The sequence below is a fragment of the Mauremys reevesii genome, linkage group 9, assembly GCF_016161935.1.
Source record: "Mauremys reevesii isolate NIE-2019 linkage group 9, ASM1616193v1, whole genome shotgun sequence".
Lineage (NCBI taxonomy): Eukaryota > Metazoa > Chordata > Testudines > Geoemydidae > Mauremys > Mauremys reevesii.
Window position 1 is genome coordinate 98,444,268 of NC_052631.1, and position 18,697 is coordinate 98,462,964.

The 18,697-nt window shown below is 43.6% G+C and overlaps 1 protein-coding gene across 6 annotated transcripts in view; it reads right to left on the reverse strand.

The window, feature by feature from the left end:
* ADGRG4 (adhesion G protein-coupled receptor G4) overlaps positions 1-18,697 on the reverse strand; it is a 104,785-nt gene that overhangs the window by 46,029 nt on the left and 40,059 nt on the right. For all 6 annotated transcript variants that reach the window (XM_039487017.1, XM_039487015.1, XM_039487016.1 and 3 more), the window contains one exon: positions 14,859-15,476. In XM_039487017.1, coding sequence (XP_039342951.1) covers positions 14,859-15,476 — 618 coding nt within the window. The remainder of the gene's footprint in view (positions 1-14,858; positions 15,477-18,697) is intronic.

Below are 18,697 nucleotides of genomic sequence, written 5' to 3' on the forward strand. Positions count from 1 at the left end.
AGTGAGTGATTCTGTAGACAGTGCCAGAAGAATTCCTTTCATCAGCTGGGTCACCACCTCACCAAGGGAAGGACCTACACCACACCTCCCCTACAGGTGAGCACCCTATACAGATGGCAGAAGCGCTTACACTGGAGCATATAGTGTATAGAGTATTTAACTCCAGTGACAGAAAATAGGGGTGGATCTGCAGTGGTGTTCTAAAATCTGTGTGTGGCTACTGTAGCATCACTGTGCACTGCCAGCCTCAGACAACATGAAGTGCAGACAGACATCCTACCAGAGACATCTCTTTAGACCAGCCTGGCTTCTCCTAGAGCCCATGCTCCCTCCTCATGCTCCATCAGAGCTGTCCTCCCTCAGGAATCCTATCCCCTCTTCTCATTCTCCTCTCCTTTCCTCTCTTATCCTGGGGTCTCATCTGCTCCCCTGATAGCATCAGCTCCCTGATAGCAGAGGAGTGTGTCATTAAGCCCAGCTGAGATCATCAGGGAGTGTGTGTCCCCCTCTTGTGTGTGTCACCTTGTTGAGTGTGTTGTGGTGTTGCTGTGTGGTCAGTGTGTCAGTGTACTTCTTCTTGACAGTGTGTAATAAGAGTGGATCTAGTTCTTCTGTCTGTTATAGATATCCAATCCACTCAGACAGTGGATGGAATGGTTTCAACAGTGGAGGGGTTATTGATGGGACCAGAGCAAGTGGGCAAATGGTGTACCAGTGTGCACAGTATTGTCCATCAGGTTTCAGTGTATGTCAGAAGTCAGTGTGTGTTTGTCAGCAATGTCAGTGTCAGTGTCTGTCAGTACTTTGCTGCTTTGTGTCTGTCCTGTTGCTGCTCCTTGTAACCCCTTTGCTGCAATACTTTACCTGTGACCTTTTTGATAATTTCTTCTCACACCTTTTTCCAGCCATACTTTCTGACACCAAGGTCATTTCACCTTCTGACCTCTGTACATCACATTCTGTCACCTCTACAACCTCAACCTGTAAAGAATCTGTCACCCACCATTTTGTAACTCAAATGTGTCTGAGCCATCCTGCAGAGACCAAATCCAGCAAGTGACCCGTGACCCACTGCCAAGGAAGGTGACCCCAGGGACTTCTGCCAATCTGCCCTGGAGCTGGATTCCCCAGGGACCCCCAGCCTTCAATCAAAAAAACCCTTCCCACTCCCCTCACCTGAGCCTCAGCTAACCTCCCTGCCAAAAAACTGTTCAAGAGATTCAGACCAGAACCATGTAGTATCTCAGATCCCACATCATCTCACATCCCATTCCTCCCCATTATCATTGCATTTAGGCTATTTCATTATACCATCCTCCATATTAATTTTACAATAATAATTATTTACCCTCCTTCTTTTTTTTTAAATTTTCATTCTTTTCACTCCTCTAACTTCAATCCTGACTCCTCTGTTTGGAACTTCCTCTTCTTCTTCTTCCTGAACTTTTCATCTAATTTCTTCATTCCAGTTGTTCCTTGTTTAGGTGGTATATGAGCTTAAATAATTCCTCTCCCTCATTCTGACTGAGGTCCTCTAATATCTCTCCCTTCTTTATCTCCCTCCTCCATATTTCTTCCTCACATCCTCCTCAGCCTTCTCTTGTTAGCCCTTCTCCTAAGACAGGTTTTCCATTCCTTCATAAGACCACATAGCCTTCTAACCATCCTTAGTAGACATTCCTGATCTCTTCTAGCTTTACCTTATCAGATCTGAAAACACAGGAGACCAGAACTGGTCACAGTATTCCACATGTATTCCCACTACTACCTCCTCATTGCCTCTGCCATTCTCCAGGCCTCTCCAAGACCATTATATTCTTTTCACACCCATGCCACATTTTACCACATTGATTCATCCAATTCAACAGCTAAAATTTTCTTTATCTCTCTCCACCTCTGATCCATACTCATTTCCTCCTCTGTTCCATAACAATTTCTCTTCAATCCTCCTCTACAATCCTATCTTCTTGTATTTAATTTCCTCCATCTATTACTTCTTCTGAGTTCCTCAATTTAATAAGATTACTCTCTTCCTGTTTTACTCCCTGTTTTCTGTCATCCCAGTCTTTACCTGTTTTCCCCATCATTTTTCTTATCCCACTTTTTCTGTGCAAAGACTTTAGCAAAGCACATTCCTAATTTTAGTCCCAAAACTTTTCCCTGAGGATCTCCCACTAGTAATTCCCAATTAAATGGTCCCCTCCTTCACTCCCAACCCCCCTCCAGCCTCCCTCCAACCAGTTCCTTGAACTTTCAGCCTTTCAATACAGTACATTTTTTTTCCACCACAAATCTTTCCATTCCCTGACATACTTTCAAATTTAATCCCATTCCAAATCAAATTAGATTTCCTGCATTTCCTTCTCAAAATCTGTTACCTTCTCAAATTAGATGATTAGGATTGTTGTTTGATCCTTTGTCAAAAAATCTTACCTTCTAAATTTTGTTGCCATTGACCTTTGTGCAAATGATACCTTTTTAAAACCATTCAATTTTTTGTCCCCACTCAACCATCTACCCTTATGAAAACTAACAAGCCTCAATTTTTTCCCAATTTTTTTCAATTTTCTTGTTAAACTATTCTGCCTAACAATGCCAGTTGCCTTTTTCCCCTTTTTTCTGCTGTTGTTTTATATCCAGAGCTTGTTTTGCATGTTTTTTGTCTAGTTTTGTTTCTTCAGACCTCTGACTCCACAGGGCAGAAGCCTCTGCAAGCTCTTAGGTGCTCTTTCTCCATTTGTAGGTCCCACTCTCTCCCTAGGACAGCTCTTGAGCTTTGACTGTAGTAGGACAGTGACTCTGGACTTTCATCTGACAACCAACAAACCCAATCCTCACAAAATAAAACAACCTCAAGACAAACCAAAACCTCAACCATAGGCAAGACAAAACCAAACCACACCCATGCGAAAAGAGGGCCACAAAAACCCACACAGTATGTGGATGAGAAGAAACACAAAAGAACAAAGAAAAAAAAAAAAACCAGCAAAATAAAGCCAAAAGAAACAAAAAAAAAAAAAAGTGAAGGAAAAAAAAAAAAGGAAAAACAAAAAACCTTCTAGTGTAGGAAAAGAAGAGGCAAATGTGAAAGGAAAAACATACAAGTGGAAACAAAATCCTCTTGAACACAGAAAATGAAAAATCTAGATGTTCTTAGCTTTCTCTAATCTTAGCAAATAAATAGTCCCAAAACTAACCTGAGCCTTCATTCTCTTGTTTTTATATATCTCCTGTTTCAAGTTATATGCAGTAATGGAAATTTATTTTTCAATATTTATTACATATAATAAGATATCACAATTGTATTTAATTTCAATAGATACTCAACATGCAAACAGTAAGATACACTTTAAATCACACCATAGGGGGCAAAATAAGAATGAATATTCATAAGAAATTTTTCACTCTGAACATTTGCTCTGATATTCAATATTTTTCTTTTTTTACACATGCCATCCATGGCAGCTGGATTTACTAAGCATATTCATCCAAGATTTGCAGCTGAGCCCAGCAAGATCCCATACTTATGCGTTAATTAGCTCTCAAGACCTAAGACGGCCATATCAAGGCATCCACCCAAAGCAGGGAGGATGAGTCTGTCTATAGAGGTGCAACCATGTGCATCAAGTGGAAGAAGGAACCAGGAGTGAAAATACATGAGTCCTGCAGTCATATCTATAGGCTAATAAAGTGAGGAGGACTAGACCCCCATCATCTGCCCCCTGTGTCTGCCAGGGGAAGGAGGACAACGTGCTTTCTGAGAGAGAAGGGACAGAAGAAGGTAAGCTGGGTGCAATCAAACTATGCATTTTAATATGCCTAAATGTCTACATCTAGGAACAAAGAATATAGGCCATACTTACACAACTGGGGACTCTATCCTGGGAAGTACTGGGGTCATGGTGAATAATCAGCTGAACATGAGCTCCAGTGGGATGCTGTGGCCAAAAAGACAAATGCGATCCCAGGGTGCATAAAATGGGAACATTGTGTAGCAGTAGAGGGGTTATTTTACCTCTGTATTTGGCACTGGTACAACCACTGCTGGGATATTGTGTCCAATTCTGGTGCCCACAATTCAAGAAGGATGTTGTTAAATTGGAGAGGATTCAAAGAGCCATGAGAATGATTAAAGGATTAGAAAACCTGCCTTATAGTGACAGACTCACGGAGCTCAATCTGTTTAGCTTAACAAAGAGAAGGTTAAGGGATGACTTGATCATAGTCTAAAAGTACGCACACGGGGAACAAATATTTAATAATGGGCTCTTAGAGCAGAGAAAGTTATAACATGATCCAGTGGTTGGAGGTTGAAGCTAGACAAAGCACGCTGGAAATAAGGCGTGAATTTATAACTGTGAGAGTAATCAACCATTAGAACAATTTACCCAAGGGTCATGGTGAATTCTCCATCACTGACCATTTAGAAAAACATCCAGTTTTCATTTTAAAAAAAGCTGGTCTAGGAAGTATTTTGGAGTAGTTCTGTGGCCTGTGTTATATGGGAGACTAGATGATAGTCCCTTCTGGCTTTGGAATCTATTAATAAGGAGCCATGGATTTGAATTTTCAGATGGACCAAAACATTTTAGCAAAGTTATCATGACCCTGGTCCCACTTAGCCTTAATCCACTCATGCTTATTACTGTGATCTAGGGAAAGTGATGCGAAACCATAAAGGTGAAATGCCACCCTAGCAGGCCCTCTTCTTAGAATAAACTTTTATTTTTTTCCTTTTTCGTTTTTCCCCCAACTAGTTTGTAGAAATACAAAAGTGGCTTTTTGAATAAGATTTATCAAGCACTAAACTAAATTGCTTGATTGTGCTTTGCGCAAAGTCTGGGTTTTAATTTGTCTTTATAGCTGTGACATATGCTGCTGATTCTTCTCCAAATAATGGAAGTTTATGACCAGAGCTTAATTGCTGTAGATTACATTCAGGTTTCCAGTGTTAATGGTGTCATGTTTCAAACAGTGTTGCCTTGGGGCTATGTACGAGGTTAACGGGGGTCAGGTATAATGATCCAGCAAAGTCTGGGGGTGGGGACAAAAAAGATACACAAACTGCTAAACAAAAATCAAACCCACTCTAATTAGAGAAGTATCTCATGATGCATTTTTTCATTTAAATAATGACAAATCAAGCATAATTACAATTTAACATATTCAAATCCCTCTCCCTCATTATCACCTGAAGAAGAAAATCTGTGTTTATCATCACATGTCAGCGATCGTTACTGTTACACAGATGTAGGACTAGACACCTGCATCCCATAACATCACTTGTTTTGATTAACCTGCACAAAATTCTGCTAATAAAATGAGGGTTGAGAAGAGATGACAGATGTGATCTGCAGCTAGAAAAATACTGTACTACTGAAATTATAATATCCAAATCATGGAGTTTGAATTTAGTGCTTTAGCAAATGGTATTCTCTTTGGCATTCTGAAAAACATACAGCATTCCAATAAAACAGCGGGTTGAGAGGCTATTACATTTAGGGATCTGGGGCAAAAATCTGTCTGGGGATTGGTCCTGCTTTGAGCAGGGGGTTGGACTAGATGACGTCCTGAGGTCCCTTCCAACCCTGATATTCTATGAGGGGTCCCGAGCTGTCAGCCTTCACCCCAAATCCCGCTTTGCCTCCAGCATTTATAATGGTGTTAAATATATTAAAAAGTGTTTTTTAATTTATAAGGGGGGTCGCATTCAGAGGGTTGCTATGTGAAAGGGGTCACCAGTACAAAAGTTTGAGAACCACTGCAATAAAAGAGCTGTACAAATAAGTGAGTGTATGAATTGTAATACCCAGGATGCTTTATGTATCACAGTCCATGGTCATCACCATGAGATTCTTTTAAATTAATACCAAAGGCCCTGCTCTTGCTCTTACTGAAATCAGTGAGAGTTTTACCATTGACGCTGTAACAGGATCAGGACCCACATTTTTAATTGTGAAAGATGAACTGAGTTTTGGAAAGTGAGAGGTCCTCTGTCATTATAGGTGGGGCTAGTATTATTGCTTATTCTTAAGATTGTTAGGCACCTGCCATTACAAGATCCTGTTTTCAGCTGCTTATAACTTTCCCAGACTTTAATTGTTTGGGCTGACATTTTCCATGCTGGGTATCTGCCTCAGACTGACTTTTTGTTTGTTTGTTTGTTTGTTTGGTGGAAAATTTCAGCCAAAATGGTTCAGCTGTTTGCACGAATGAGGTTAGAGAAAATATGTTGTTTTGACCATGTTTTTTAAAAAAAAAAAATCTGGTAAACTCTTCTTTTCCCTGACACAAAGGCCATCCCCGTGCTTTAGAGCAGGGACTTAAAACTTAGCAGCAAGATCACCCTGGTGTCAGGGATGTGCCTTTTGCCCTCTCTGTGAAACTCCACCCAAATTTTAATCAAGTTATAAACCTTGGCAAAATTGCAGTTCTTCCATCTTCAGTAGAGACTTCTTAGATTTTAGCAGCTAAATTCCCCCACGATTTTGTTCACTTTGGGCATGCTCAAGCCTGGGGGTGAGCAGGACCTTCCCTCCAATTGCAGCTCTGGGCTGCTGTAGGCCATGTTGGGTCTGGGCACCTGACCTGAGAGTACTGAGAGTCTCTCTCCTCAGTATCCACCCCCTGGGTCCAGGCAACATGGAGGAGGAGCTGTCTAAGTCAAATGGAGTGGGGAAGAGATGGACCAAAAAGGGGGAAGGTGGAAACTGGGACTGGTGGCTGTAGGAGGGAAAGGAGAACTGGCACTGGAAGCTGGGGTAGGGAAAGACTGGGAGGGGATGGGCAAGGAGACTGGGGTGGGGAGTCTGCAAGGGTGAGAGACAGCATCTACTGGGCAAGGAGACTGGGATGAGAGGCCTGAAAAGTGGAGGCTGGGACCGAGGGTGTGAGGAGAATGGGGCTGGGACGAGGAGTCAAGGGTGGGGAAGAGACAGGATTGAGTCAGGGGCAGGGCAGAAGAAGTCATGCTTGAGAGGAAGGGGCAGAAGAGTCTGTGTCCACTAGAGGACCCTTCCCCCTCCCCTCCGAGTCTGGAATGGAACCCAAGATTCCTGAGTGTCCCCCATTCTTCTGCTGTCAGCACTCTCTCTGAAACCCACTAGCAAAGAGTCCCCAACCACCTTTAGGGCTGGTCCACACAGAGGATGACAACCTGCTACTGGTTATTGTGGTAGCTCAAATGGCAGGTCTGTGTGTGCTAGATTTTAAGGTTTCGGCTTACTGATGAACCATGTTGGGTGCCAGTATAATGCCACATGATGGGGTTTCTGGTTTTTTCAGTTCGCTTTTTTAAAAACCTAGATTTTGTGTGCAATTTCCTACATTAAAATAACATATTACGGTTTCAAAGTCAGGTCCTCAGAAGTTAAGAAATTCCAAAACGATGGTTGCTTCTTCAACCTTAATTTGCTCCCTGCCCGGTGCATATGTTCTCCATATCCTACTGGAAGGGGCTACTTCCAGAGAACTGAGACTGGCCAACATAGTGGGGTCAGTCCTGCAAACAGTTCTTTTAAGACTCACAGTAAGGCCACTTAAGATGGTGGTCTCAAATAGCTGCAGTAGACAAGTCCCAGAAGGAGGCGCTATGATCTAATGAAGCATGGGAGAAGGAGCTGAGGTTCCAGGATTCTTTTCCTTGCTCTCCCAGTGACTCATTGTGTGACTATGAACAAGTCATCTGGGCTAGGATTTTTACAGGGGCTTAAGGGAGACAGGCACTGAGTCCGATTGACTATCAATGGAGTTAATCGCCTACCTCTCCTAGGTGCTTTGAAAAGCCCAGTTTTCCTCTCTATGCGTCAGCTGCCCCATCTATAAAACAGTGCTAAAAATACTCCCCAACTTCTAAATAACTAACATCTGTAGAGTGCTGAGAGCTCTTTGGGCGAAAGACATGCTAAGGGCAAAGTAACATTCTTACTGACCGTTATAAGGCGAAACCTGAGCAAATTAAGTGAAGAGTATTTCTGTGATGTCTGTCTCACTCAATATAGAGTAAAGGTACTTCCTTAGGACTTATGCCTGCTTTAATCATGTGAGTTAATTTCATTGATTTTCCCCAGAAAGGCTTTGTTTGACAGGACCACTAGGTTTTCAGTATTTGTGCAGAATATCCAGAACAGTTAGTTACACAGTGTGACATTGCATCCCATAATGCTTTATAGAAATATTCTTATGAGTGTAAATATGACATAACTGGAATATGTTTTATGCTAGATATGCCATGTAACACATCTCTGCAAAGGTTATGATCTACTGAATATATTCATCCTATTTGTATGCATGTATCATTTTTATATCTGAAGTTATGGGTGTTGGCTCTATGCTTGTATTTAAAGTGTTTGCTGTAGGAAGCACATAAGGCAGATTTGGTCAACATAGTGTGAAGGGGTTATTCAAGTAATTGGGAGTACTTAACTAGCAATGGACTTTGGGAGCCACCAGTCCACATCTGAGCTTTCCTGGCAACGTTCAAACTAACATGTAAACAATGGCATTGGCCTGCAAAAAACTGAATCATTCATAGACGTGGGACTTGTCCAGGTGGCTACAGACTCCATCTTGTTACTGTGATTTTGCACAGGAGAACAAAAGGGTTTCCACCCACAAGAGAGAGAATGTAAAAGGTCCTGGAAACCCCTTCATTTTGTCTTCATCTGGCTCAGGAGAAAGCCTTTCCAGCCCAAAGAGATGCCTGAAAGAAACTGGAACAAAGGACAGTACCTATGCGGGTGGGAGTGATTGCTGGACCCAGACTAGGAAGGAGTCTAGTCTGTAAAAGAAGCTTATTGGAACATCTCTGAGGGTGAGATTTACCTGCATTTACTTTCCTACTGCATTAAGCTTAGACTTGCGTGTTTTTGTTTTATTTTGCTTGGTAATTTACTTTGTTCTGTCTGTCACTACTTGGAACCACTTAAATCCTACTTTTTATATTTAATAAAATCACTTTTTGCTTATTAATTAACCCAGAGCAAGTATTAATACCTGGGGGAGCAAACAGCTGTGCGTATCTCTCTATCAGTGTTATAGAGGGCAGACAATTTGAGTTTATTCTGTATAAGCTTTATACAGAGTAAAACAGATTTATTTGGGGTTTGGACCCCATTTGGAACTGGGTGTCTGGGTGCTGGAGACAGGAGCACTTTCTAAGCTGTTTTCAGTTAAGTCTGCAGCTTGTGGGGGCCGTGGTTCAGACCTGGGTCTGTGTTTGTAGCAGGCTAGCATGTCTGACTCAACAAGACAGGGTACTGAAGTCCCGAGCTGCCAGGGAAAACAGGCTCAGAGATAGTCTCAGCACATTAGGTGGCAGTTCCAATGTGGTTTCTGTGACCCAACCCATCACACACCGTTCCCCTGTAAAACTCCATGTTTGCTATCTAGTTTTATGTTTAACTGAACACAGTAAACTGAAGTGATGTCCAGCTATACAAACACCTGTAAATGGGAACAAATTGTATTGCAGTCACCAATAATCATAGTTTTTTTCAGAGCATAAATCCTACAGCATATGCACAAGCAAAACTCCTATTCAAGGGATGTCACTAGCATTTAAATAGCTCTGTGGCATGGCATTTTGTTCTATAGCATCTACTATGCAAGGTTATTTCTGACTTCTGCCCTCTAAAATCCAGTGATACCAGTGCTACAAACATTCTCACAGAGCCTCTGTGCCTTAGTTCACTACAAACCGTGCATAAAAATTAGTGCTCAGTGAAACTTTGTAATTCTGATAAATGGCACAGAAATTGCAACACATATATTTATAACACCCATTGCTATCCCAAATGAGCCTTTTTGTTTGTTTGTTTTTCTATTTAGTGTCTCTAAGTACAATAAGTTGCTCAGAAATTTCAGTTGTTAAAGTGGTAATAAAAAGCAAAGGAAGAAATATATGGTGTATACCAACGTTCCTATAAAATATATCCAAGATCTGACACAAGATTCTCAAATATAATTAAACTTTACAACCCTCTTGTAAGGAGGTTTACAAAACTATAGTCTTAGTCTTTGAGCAAAACAGGATTCCATAGCCTTTACTCTAACTAAACATCTACCTAGTTTTCTGAACTTACTAACATTACAGGTGGGGTAACACAAGGTTACCTGACACTGCCCATTATAAAACTCTGGTTTCAGTTGCTAACAACTTTGCCAGAATTTAAATGTTTGATCTGAAATCTTCCAAGCCAGCGAAAAAAAGTCCAGCCGTTTCCAAGAAGAAGACTGAGGGAAAGTACCGTGTGTTACCCATGTTGGAAAATTCTGATGACCTTTTCTTGGAATAAATCTAGCACCCCCATACCTTAGAGTGGGGGCATAACATTAGGTAAGGGGGTTACCACAGTGTCAGGAATGTGCCTTTTATCCACCCTGTGAAAATCTGCCCAAATATGGCCAAGTTATAAACCTTCGAAAAATCACAGCTTGCAGATGCTTAGTGGAGACTTAGATTTTTGCTGCTAAATCCCCTGAAGATTTTGTCCTCAGTGAGCATGCTCCAGCCCCTCACAGCTCCTAGTGCTGAACACATTACACATGCACTGACCCCGCAGAGTGCTGAGCATGCTCCAGCCCCTCACAGCTCCTAGTGCTGAACAGATTCCGCATGCACTGACCCCGCAGAGTGCTGAGCATGCTCCAGCCCCTCACAGCTCCTAGTGCTGAACACATTACGCATGCACTGACCCCGCAGAGTGCTGAACATGCTCCAGCCCCTCACAGCTCCTAGTGCTGAACACATTACGCATGCACTGACCCCGCAGAGTGCTGAACATGCTCCAGGCCCTCACAGCTCCTAGTGCTGAACACATTACACATGCACTGACCCCGCAGAGTGCTGAACATGCTCCAGCCCAGAGCTAGGGAAACTCAATAACTTTCCCTGTAGTTGCTGCTGCCAGCTGCTATGGGACAAGTGGGGCCAGATACCAGAACTGAGACCGTTTCTCACATGTGCTCTCAATGACCCTGCAGCTGGCAGCCAGGCAGAGTAGAGGAGGGCTGGACAAAGAGACTGGGACTAGGACCCAGTGGGGCGGGGGGCTAGAAGAGAGAGATCTGAGAAGGAGCTAGGTATGTGGGAGGGGGAGAACTAGGACCGGCTGGGCAGAGACTGGGGCAAGGAGTCAGAGAGGATGGGAGGAGATTGAGGCTGGATGAGGAGCCCAGAGTGGGAGACTGGGAATGATAGTCAGTGGGGAGGGAGAGGGGAGGGAGAGACAGATTGGTTAAGGAGCCAGGAGGGGGCAACTGGGATGGCTGAGAAGGGATCCTGGGACTGGATGTGGCCTGGTGGAGAGAGGAGGAGTCAGGGAGGAGATTTGGATTTGGGCAGTGAGCCCGGAGTGGCTGGGCAATGCGACTGGCACTGGGATGAGGAGCCTGAGGACTGTGACAAGAACAGCCTGGAGGAGATGGGGCAGAAGGGGTCACGTTTGGGGGAAATGGGAGGAAGAGTCTGTGCCCGCTACAGAACACTTCCCGCCAGCCCATGTCTCAGCTGCTAGCAGATATCCATGTATCCCACTGGCAGTGTGTATCTCATCCCCCTCTAGTGCTGGGCCACATAGAGGATGACAACCTACTACTGCTATAAGTTACTCCGTTAGCTCAAATGATGGGTCTGTGTGGTGGATCTAGAGGTTCCAGCCCTGCTGATGATTTGTTGGTGTCAGTATGATGCCACATGAGGGAATTTCTGTTTATGATTGTTCAGTTTGCTTTTAAAAAAAAAACAACCTAGAAAATATACCCTCCCCCAAATCAAACTGTTAAAACAACATTAATAAAGATGCAGAGTAAAGCATTCAAACGTTAGGGAATGCCCAGATTAAAGTTGCCTTAATTTGGCTCCCTTATGCCTATGCATTATGGTAGAGTCTCACATACTATTTTTCCGATAGGACCCCTGCCTCATTGAATGCAGAGGACGGACTTGCTCTGGGGTGAATCAGGGTTGTGTAATAAGGGAGGCTATTGTCTGTAGATACCCTGCTTCATTTGTTGCAGAAGCTGGAAGGTGTGTAGTGAAGGAGGCAGAGGACTGGTGGAAGAGAGGATGTTCTCAAGGTTAATGCAGTTGAATGTTGCCCTGGAGAAGTGGAGTCCTCTGCAGGGATAGCCTCCTTGCCCAGCGTTCTTATGTGATGCTGGGCAAGTCACTTAAGCCAAACCTGTCACAGAGGGTTATTAATTGTGTGTTCCTCATTTTTGGGGTGCCCAGCTTGATACCCTGGGGTCTGATTTGCAAAAGGCTTTTGGAACTTCCCCAATTCTTCAAGGCTTACTAAAAATCAGCTTTTATGGGCCAGTGAGTTCCTGAGCCAGCTCTTTTAAAACTCTTGGATGCAAGTTATCTGGACCTGATGATGATTTTAAAACGTCTAACTTTAGTAGCTTCTGTTTAATGTTCAGGGCCGGCTCCAGGCACCAGCTCAGCAAGCATGTGCTTGGGGCGGCCAAGAGGAAGGGGCGGCAGGTCAGGCTCTTCGGCGGCAATTCGGCGGCAGGTCCCTCTCGGATGGAAGGACCTGTCGCCGAATTGCTGCCGAAGAAAAAAGCAGCGCGGTGGAGCTGCCGCCGATTGCGATCGCGGCTTTTTTTTTTTTTTTTTCTGCCGCTTGGGGCGGCCAAAACCCTGGAGCCGGCCCTGTTAAGGTCTTCCTGAGAGACTAGTGGAATGGAAAGAATGTCTCATCACCATATGACATTATCTGTTTTTTCCATAAATACGGAACTGAAATAAGTACAGTTCTGCCTTTTCTGTATTATTATTGACAATTCTACCATTTCCACCTAGTAATGGACCAATACCATTTTAGGTTGCTTTTTTCCCCTGATATATTTAAAAAAACTTTTTTCCCCCTTCACTCTGCTGGCCATAGATTTCTCCTTGTGTCCTTCTGCTTTCCTTATCAGTTTTTTACAATCTCTAATTTCTGATTTATATTCCTTCCTCTTTCTTCCATTTGTCTTTTTTTTTTTTAATAGCTGCCTTCACTTCCCCTCTACAACAGTTTGGCTTTGTAACTGGTAACATCTCCCTCGATTTGTGGATTTTTCAGCATCTAATTAAGTGTTCTTAAAAGACTGCCAATTATCATTCACATTTTTCTGATTAAATTCTTCCTCCCAGCTGACTTGGCTCAATTGTTTTCAGCTTTGTGAAACTGGCAGTTTTAAAACACCAAGAATACATATTTATTCTGCTTGCACATTATAAGTGTGATCAAGTATGATCACTTGTACTTTAGCAAACATTAATTTTAGTTCTCTGATTGGTTCCTCTATCTGCTAGGACCAGGTTGAATAAAGAATTCCCCCATGTTGGCTGCAATATTTTTTGAGTTAGGAAATTGTCATCTATAATTTAGATGATATTCTATAATGTTTAGAAATTTCAAGGATGTTTTAGTACTGGTGGCATGAGACCTCCAGTATGTCACTCAAATTGAAGGTCCCCATGATCATTTAAATCAGTTATAACCATTGGCTTTAACATTTCAATTATGATGTTGCCTTCCCATCTGTTAGAAGAAAGTATTTTAAAATATCTTGAGGAATTATAATATCTAGGTGCCAACAAGACAATATAAATCAATAGTCTGCAACACTGTTTAGATTGGGTCTAGTCCCCACTCCTCACCCCTCCCCTTTTGCTAGCACAGACACTCCTAGTATATAGCATTTATCACAGGCTAAAAGGGAAAGTGTTTGGTTTTGGGTGCCCCATGCCATGTGGAGCCTGTCAGGACATGATGGGTGCCTTTCACTGCTGGCCTAACTCTATTCAAGTCAAAGGGGCTATGTTGCCGGAGAATTTGTCAGTCACTTTTGACTGTATCATTACAAGGGCTCAGCTCCTGAGCTGTGGCCTAGGGGTACTCAGCACAACTCAAACAGTGAAGATGCAGAAGTGTCTTTGAACTCCTTTTACCTTCTTCAGTGCTGGGCCAGCTGTATGCCAGGTCAATCCCTCAGCACAATTTACAGCAGCCTGAGGGGTTGCTCTAAGTTACACCAGCTACCAGTGATCCCTGAGGAACCGTTACAGTAGCTAGGAATAGTCAAGGTGCAGGGAGGCCTGGCTACACCAATTTCATAGAATATCAGGGTTGGAAGGGACCTCAGGAGGTATCTAGTCCAACCCCCTGCTCAAAGCAGGACCAGGACCAGTCCCCAGACAGCTTTTTACCAGTTCCCTAAATGGCCCCCTCAAGGATTGAGCTCACAACCCTGGGTTTATCAGGCCAATGCTCAAACCACTAAGCTATCCCTCCCCCCTAGCCCACCCTCAAGGAGGGAGGGAGGGAGGTTGGTTGGTAAAGGAGAATCTACAGCAGCTCTGTGCACCTGGAGGATGCTTGTACGCTGTGGCCAGTTATGCCAGCACTCAAGTTGCTCTGCACCAGCAGCAGTTTGGTGTTGATGGTCCCTAATGGAGGTCAGAATCTGGCCCAGGTTGTTTCTGTGGTTTAGTCTTGTTTTCTGAACCTGGATAGCCATGAACTTTAGCATCTGTACATTACATAGGAGTTGTTATTCGTAAATGCAAGTGAAAAAGCAAACTGTGTTTGTCTAGTGGGCATGCTAGGGTCCGACGTTAGGCTCTGAAGGAATTACAATTTCTAGTGTAACTACATTCAGTTATTTTCAAAGTGTCCGTGTACAGCACTGTAACATTCTTGGCCTCAGACAGTGTATCAGGTGTACTTGTTCTTTGTCATTATATATCGCTGTGCAATGGCAGAATGTCATTTCCAAGAGATTTCTATGTTTCATGCTACATATGCCCTGTTTTTATCACCACCTATATCCTCGGGGAGAAAAAATGATTGCACACTACTCACCGCAGCGCAGTTGAGGGTCAGCGATTGGAACTATGTTGTCAAAGTGCCAATAATCCTCCCTCCAGCTGACGATATTTCCTGGGGAACATGTCTTTAACTCACTCTGCTCTCTGATTCTGTCCCACAGTTGAAAGTAGTACAAGCTGCCAATGAAGCTGCTGCTGCTCCGAACAATATTGCCGTTCTGGATTTTGTGCAAATGCCCTAGCACCAAGCTCCCGGCTGGTTCCAGGCACATGGTTCCATTAATCACTTTATCAGACAATAAGCTGCCATTGTGGTAGACTTGCAGCAGTCCCTTATTACCATCCCATATGCAGCACACACTGTGCCATATAAAAAGAATTAAATCACGTTCAATGTCTATCGTTGTGCCAAAAAGATACAGTCTTAGATGTTTGTTTTCACCGCAGAGTCCGAGCTCGAGATCATTTATGTCAGTGGAGTTGCTGTTTGTATGGTACGAAAATGCTGTCCAAGAACTGACATTTGTGCTTCTGTATAGATCAATGCACACAGTGAATTGGCATAGTGAGGGGATGCTGGTGTTGGCCAAGGAGACATACTTATCGTTCCTTCCAAATAAATCCAGTTTTTTTCCTTTCAGGAAATTTGTTTCTGTACAAAAAGGGGGGAAGGGTAAAAAAGAAGAAGAAAATCTCACTTTTCAGAGAGAGAGCTGCAACATGACCTCATTCAGATACTTTTCTATTAGGATAATTGCATGTAAATGGATTGCGCCCATCATATGACAGCCGTTTGCCAAATCACTCTCTTTAGCAATATCACAAGATGATCAAAAAATTAAAGGTTTATTCTATTTCTGGCTCCTTCTCTCTTTGAAATGTAGAGCTGAGGCCTCCTACACCACTGACAAAGAGAACTGAAGTGTGTCTGACTGAACAAAGAAAAGCCAGGGATTTTCAAGTCTGTTAAATTGAAATGGGCACAGAATTCAGCTCTGGATTTCAAAGGCCCTAACACTGAGTGCGGGTGTTTGGACCAGAGGTCCTGCTTCAGCCCACTCTGAATATAGACGCTATTGGCAGAATTTGGATCTGGATTTGGAATTCAGACCACACACAAATTTCAGTGAGACCCCACGGGTGCCTGTTAGGGCAGAATTTGGCTACCTGGGCCTCATTCTCCATTATTCACTGTCCCTTTTGCCCTGCTCACCCAGCTCTGTACTGTGGGGGTCCCCCCTACACAATGGGAACTAATGGCTGGCCTGGTCCATCAGAGAGGTGCAAAGGAGCCATAGCAGCATGGAGAACTGAGGGTCTCAGTATCCCTGGCTTCCATGGGCACATTCATGCAAGTTAGGGTTTGTGACAATAATAGGATAGGGCCCTCTGGGCGGACTCAGAGAAGATGGGATCGTTTTCTTTTTAATTATTTTCTTTACACTTGCTAGCGCTTGCTTCCCTTATCGCCCTAGCCCCAGTGTTGCAGCATTGTCAGCATGTCTGTAACAATGCACCTGCCCAGCCCTGGGTCAGAAAGTGCCTGATTTTGCAACCGTTAATCAGACCAAGTAGCAAACAACTAGTCCCACTGGAGTCATAACCTTGCCATAAGCTTTCCCAAACGTGTCTAAATTAAAATCCCCCGTGTAATGTTTGCTGCAGTTCCGTGATGGGGGCAAGGCTGGGTACTCCCCTTCCAGCTCTTTGCATCAGAGAAGCCCTGGCTGCCGGCACAAGGCAGAGAACCTCTCTTGAGCGATGCTAGAAACAAGAGGCACTCGTACCCTGCCATGACTTCCTAGTGCCACACTCCCAAAGAGGAAGTCATTACTCAATGTGGGTGCTTGCTGCTGCTAGCTGTTCCCACCACCTGACTGTGGTCATTAAATACTATGACGTGGGTTAGGAAGAAGGGCAGGAATATTTTGTTGCTTTATGATCTGTTTAGAACCTAAATAAGCGCTAATGGAAAAAGAACACATCAGCTGGAGTCCAGCAAGAAAACTCTGTTTCCCTTCCAAGAACCCAGAGTTAAGGTGGCTGCTGCCATCAGAGAATGAAATTGGTCTGCAAAACTGAACTCTTTATTCTGTACAAAGCCCCACAGAACATAGTACAATGCCACAATCTTTTCATATAGAAGCATCAAGTTTTCTGTGCTCGCCTGAGAGAGGCCATGAGCCAAATTCTCTACTGGTGTAAATGATCGCTGCTCCATTTGGCCCATTAACACCAGCAGATAATTTGGACCCATATATGTGGCAGGGCATAGGGACAATGAGGCCTATTTTGATCCAAAGTATAAGCCAGGCTGTCCGTGGAGTGATGATTTACAGGTTTGCCTTACTATCATCCTAACATGTTTACATATGTTTCATTAATTAAAGATTTATTCCTTTTCGGAGAGAACTACAATGGAGCTGAAGCCTTTATTACCATACCTCAAGGATTGCTCCAATCCCTTTCTCTAATGACATCATTTACACCAAGCCCTGATTGCTAGCCATACACAGCAGGCATTGTAAATCCCCTGAGTCAAAGCCGACCTGTAAATCTCAAGTGATTGTTTGCACTTTGAATAAAGGTTACACACGTCATGAACATGAACATGTGAAACCAGAAGACACTTCCCCCATCTGCTACATATGCTTCAGATCAGAAGCACTGATTGATGTATGGTCTCACTCTCTGTGGCCAATTAAAACTGAAGCGTTGCTTTTCTACCAAAGCCTCTTTCTCCCACGGTGTCAATAAAGTACTTGCTATGATACATAATCAGTCTGGCCTGATATCTAATGTGTGTGGGAGCCCCTGAATTCCAAAGCTCAGGTCATTGTACCAACCTCATGTCCTAGTATGCTGGTCCTGATCTCATTTACACCAGTGCAACTCTACTGATTTAAATGGAGTTACTCCTGACCTACACCAGTCCAGATTAGAATCAGGCCTGTTGGATTGCATGTGGGGTCACCATTGACACCTGTGAGTAAGGGTGTATGGGAGTTGAAATCAGAAAGGCAGCATTTTACACCCACTGGGCTGAGGCGTAAATGAATAAATAAGGCTCAAGGCACAGGAAAATCTGGGCCCTTATATCTAATTTGATTGGTTTACAACGTAGAGCCCAACCCAGCAGTGGGAATCCCCTTGAACATACTGGGCATGAAGTCAGTGGACATTTCACCTGTCGGGACTGCAGAATAAGGTCCATAGTGCCATCATAACAGAAAGGGAAAGACAGACAGAGATCATCCTTTTCAGCCCAGGTAGAGTGGATTCAGGTCTCAAACAGTGCAAGAGAACACAGCACCGATCTTGGTCATCCTTTGCATAGTTATAAAAGGGCTTTGAATCCAGCTTCTTGGAATTCCCCCAGTCTACGGTAACCCCCAGGTGGCATTAGGGTGGCAGAACTCTTAGACTTTAAACTCAGAAGGAACCATCATGATAATCTAATCTGATCTCTGTATCCTTTCTTTGTGGGTGGCCAGAGCACTACTGTGCTCCAGCAATCTCCAGATCATAGAGCAACCTCTTAGAAGCCACTCCAGACAACCATAACTTACAGCATCCCTCGGGCTGCTCTAAACTGTATCAGGAGGTAATTTGACCTTTGGCCAGTTCTGAGACTGGGGCAGGAGTGTGGGTGAAGGTGGTATAAATCCATCTCTGCCCTGCTGTGAAGAACACACCTCAGCAGCAATTGAGGCTACATCTACACTTCAACATTTACAGTGGCGCAGCTGCACCGCTTGTGGTGGAGACACTTTACGCTGACGGGAGAAAGCTCTTCCTTCAGCTTAATAACTCCTGCCTCCATGAGAGGCAGTAGCTATATTCATCTGAGAAGCTCTCCCTCCAACATAGTGC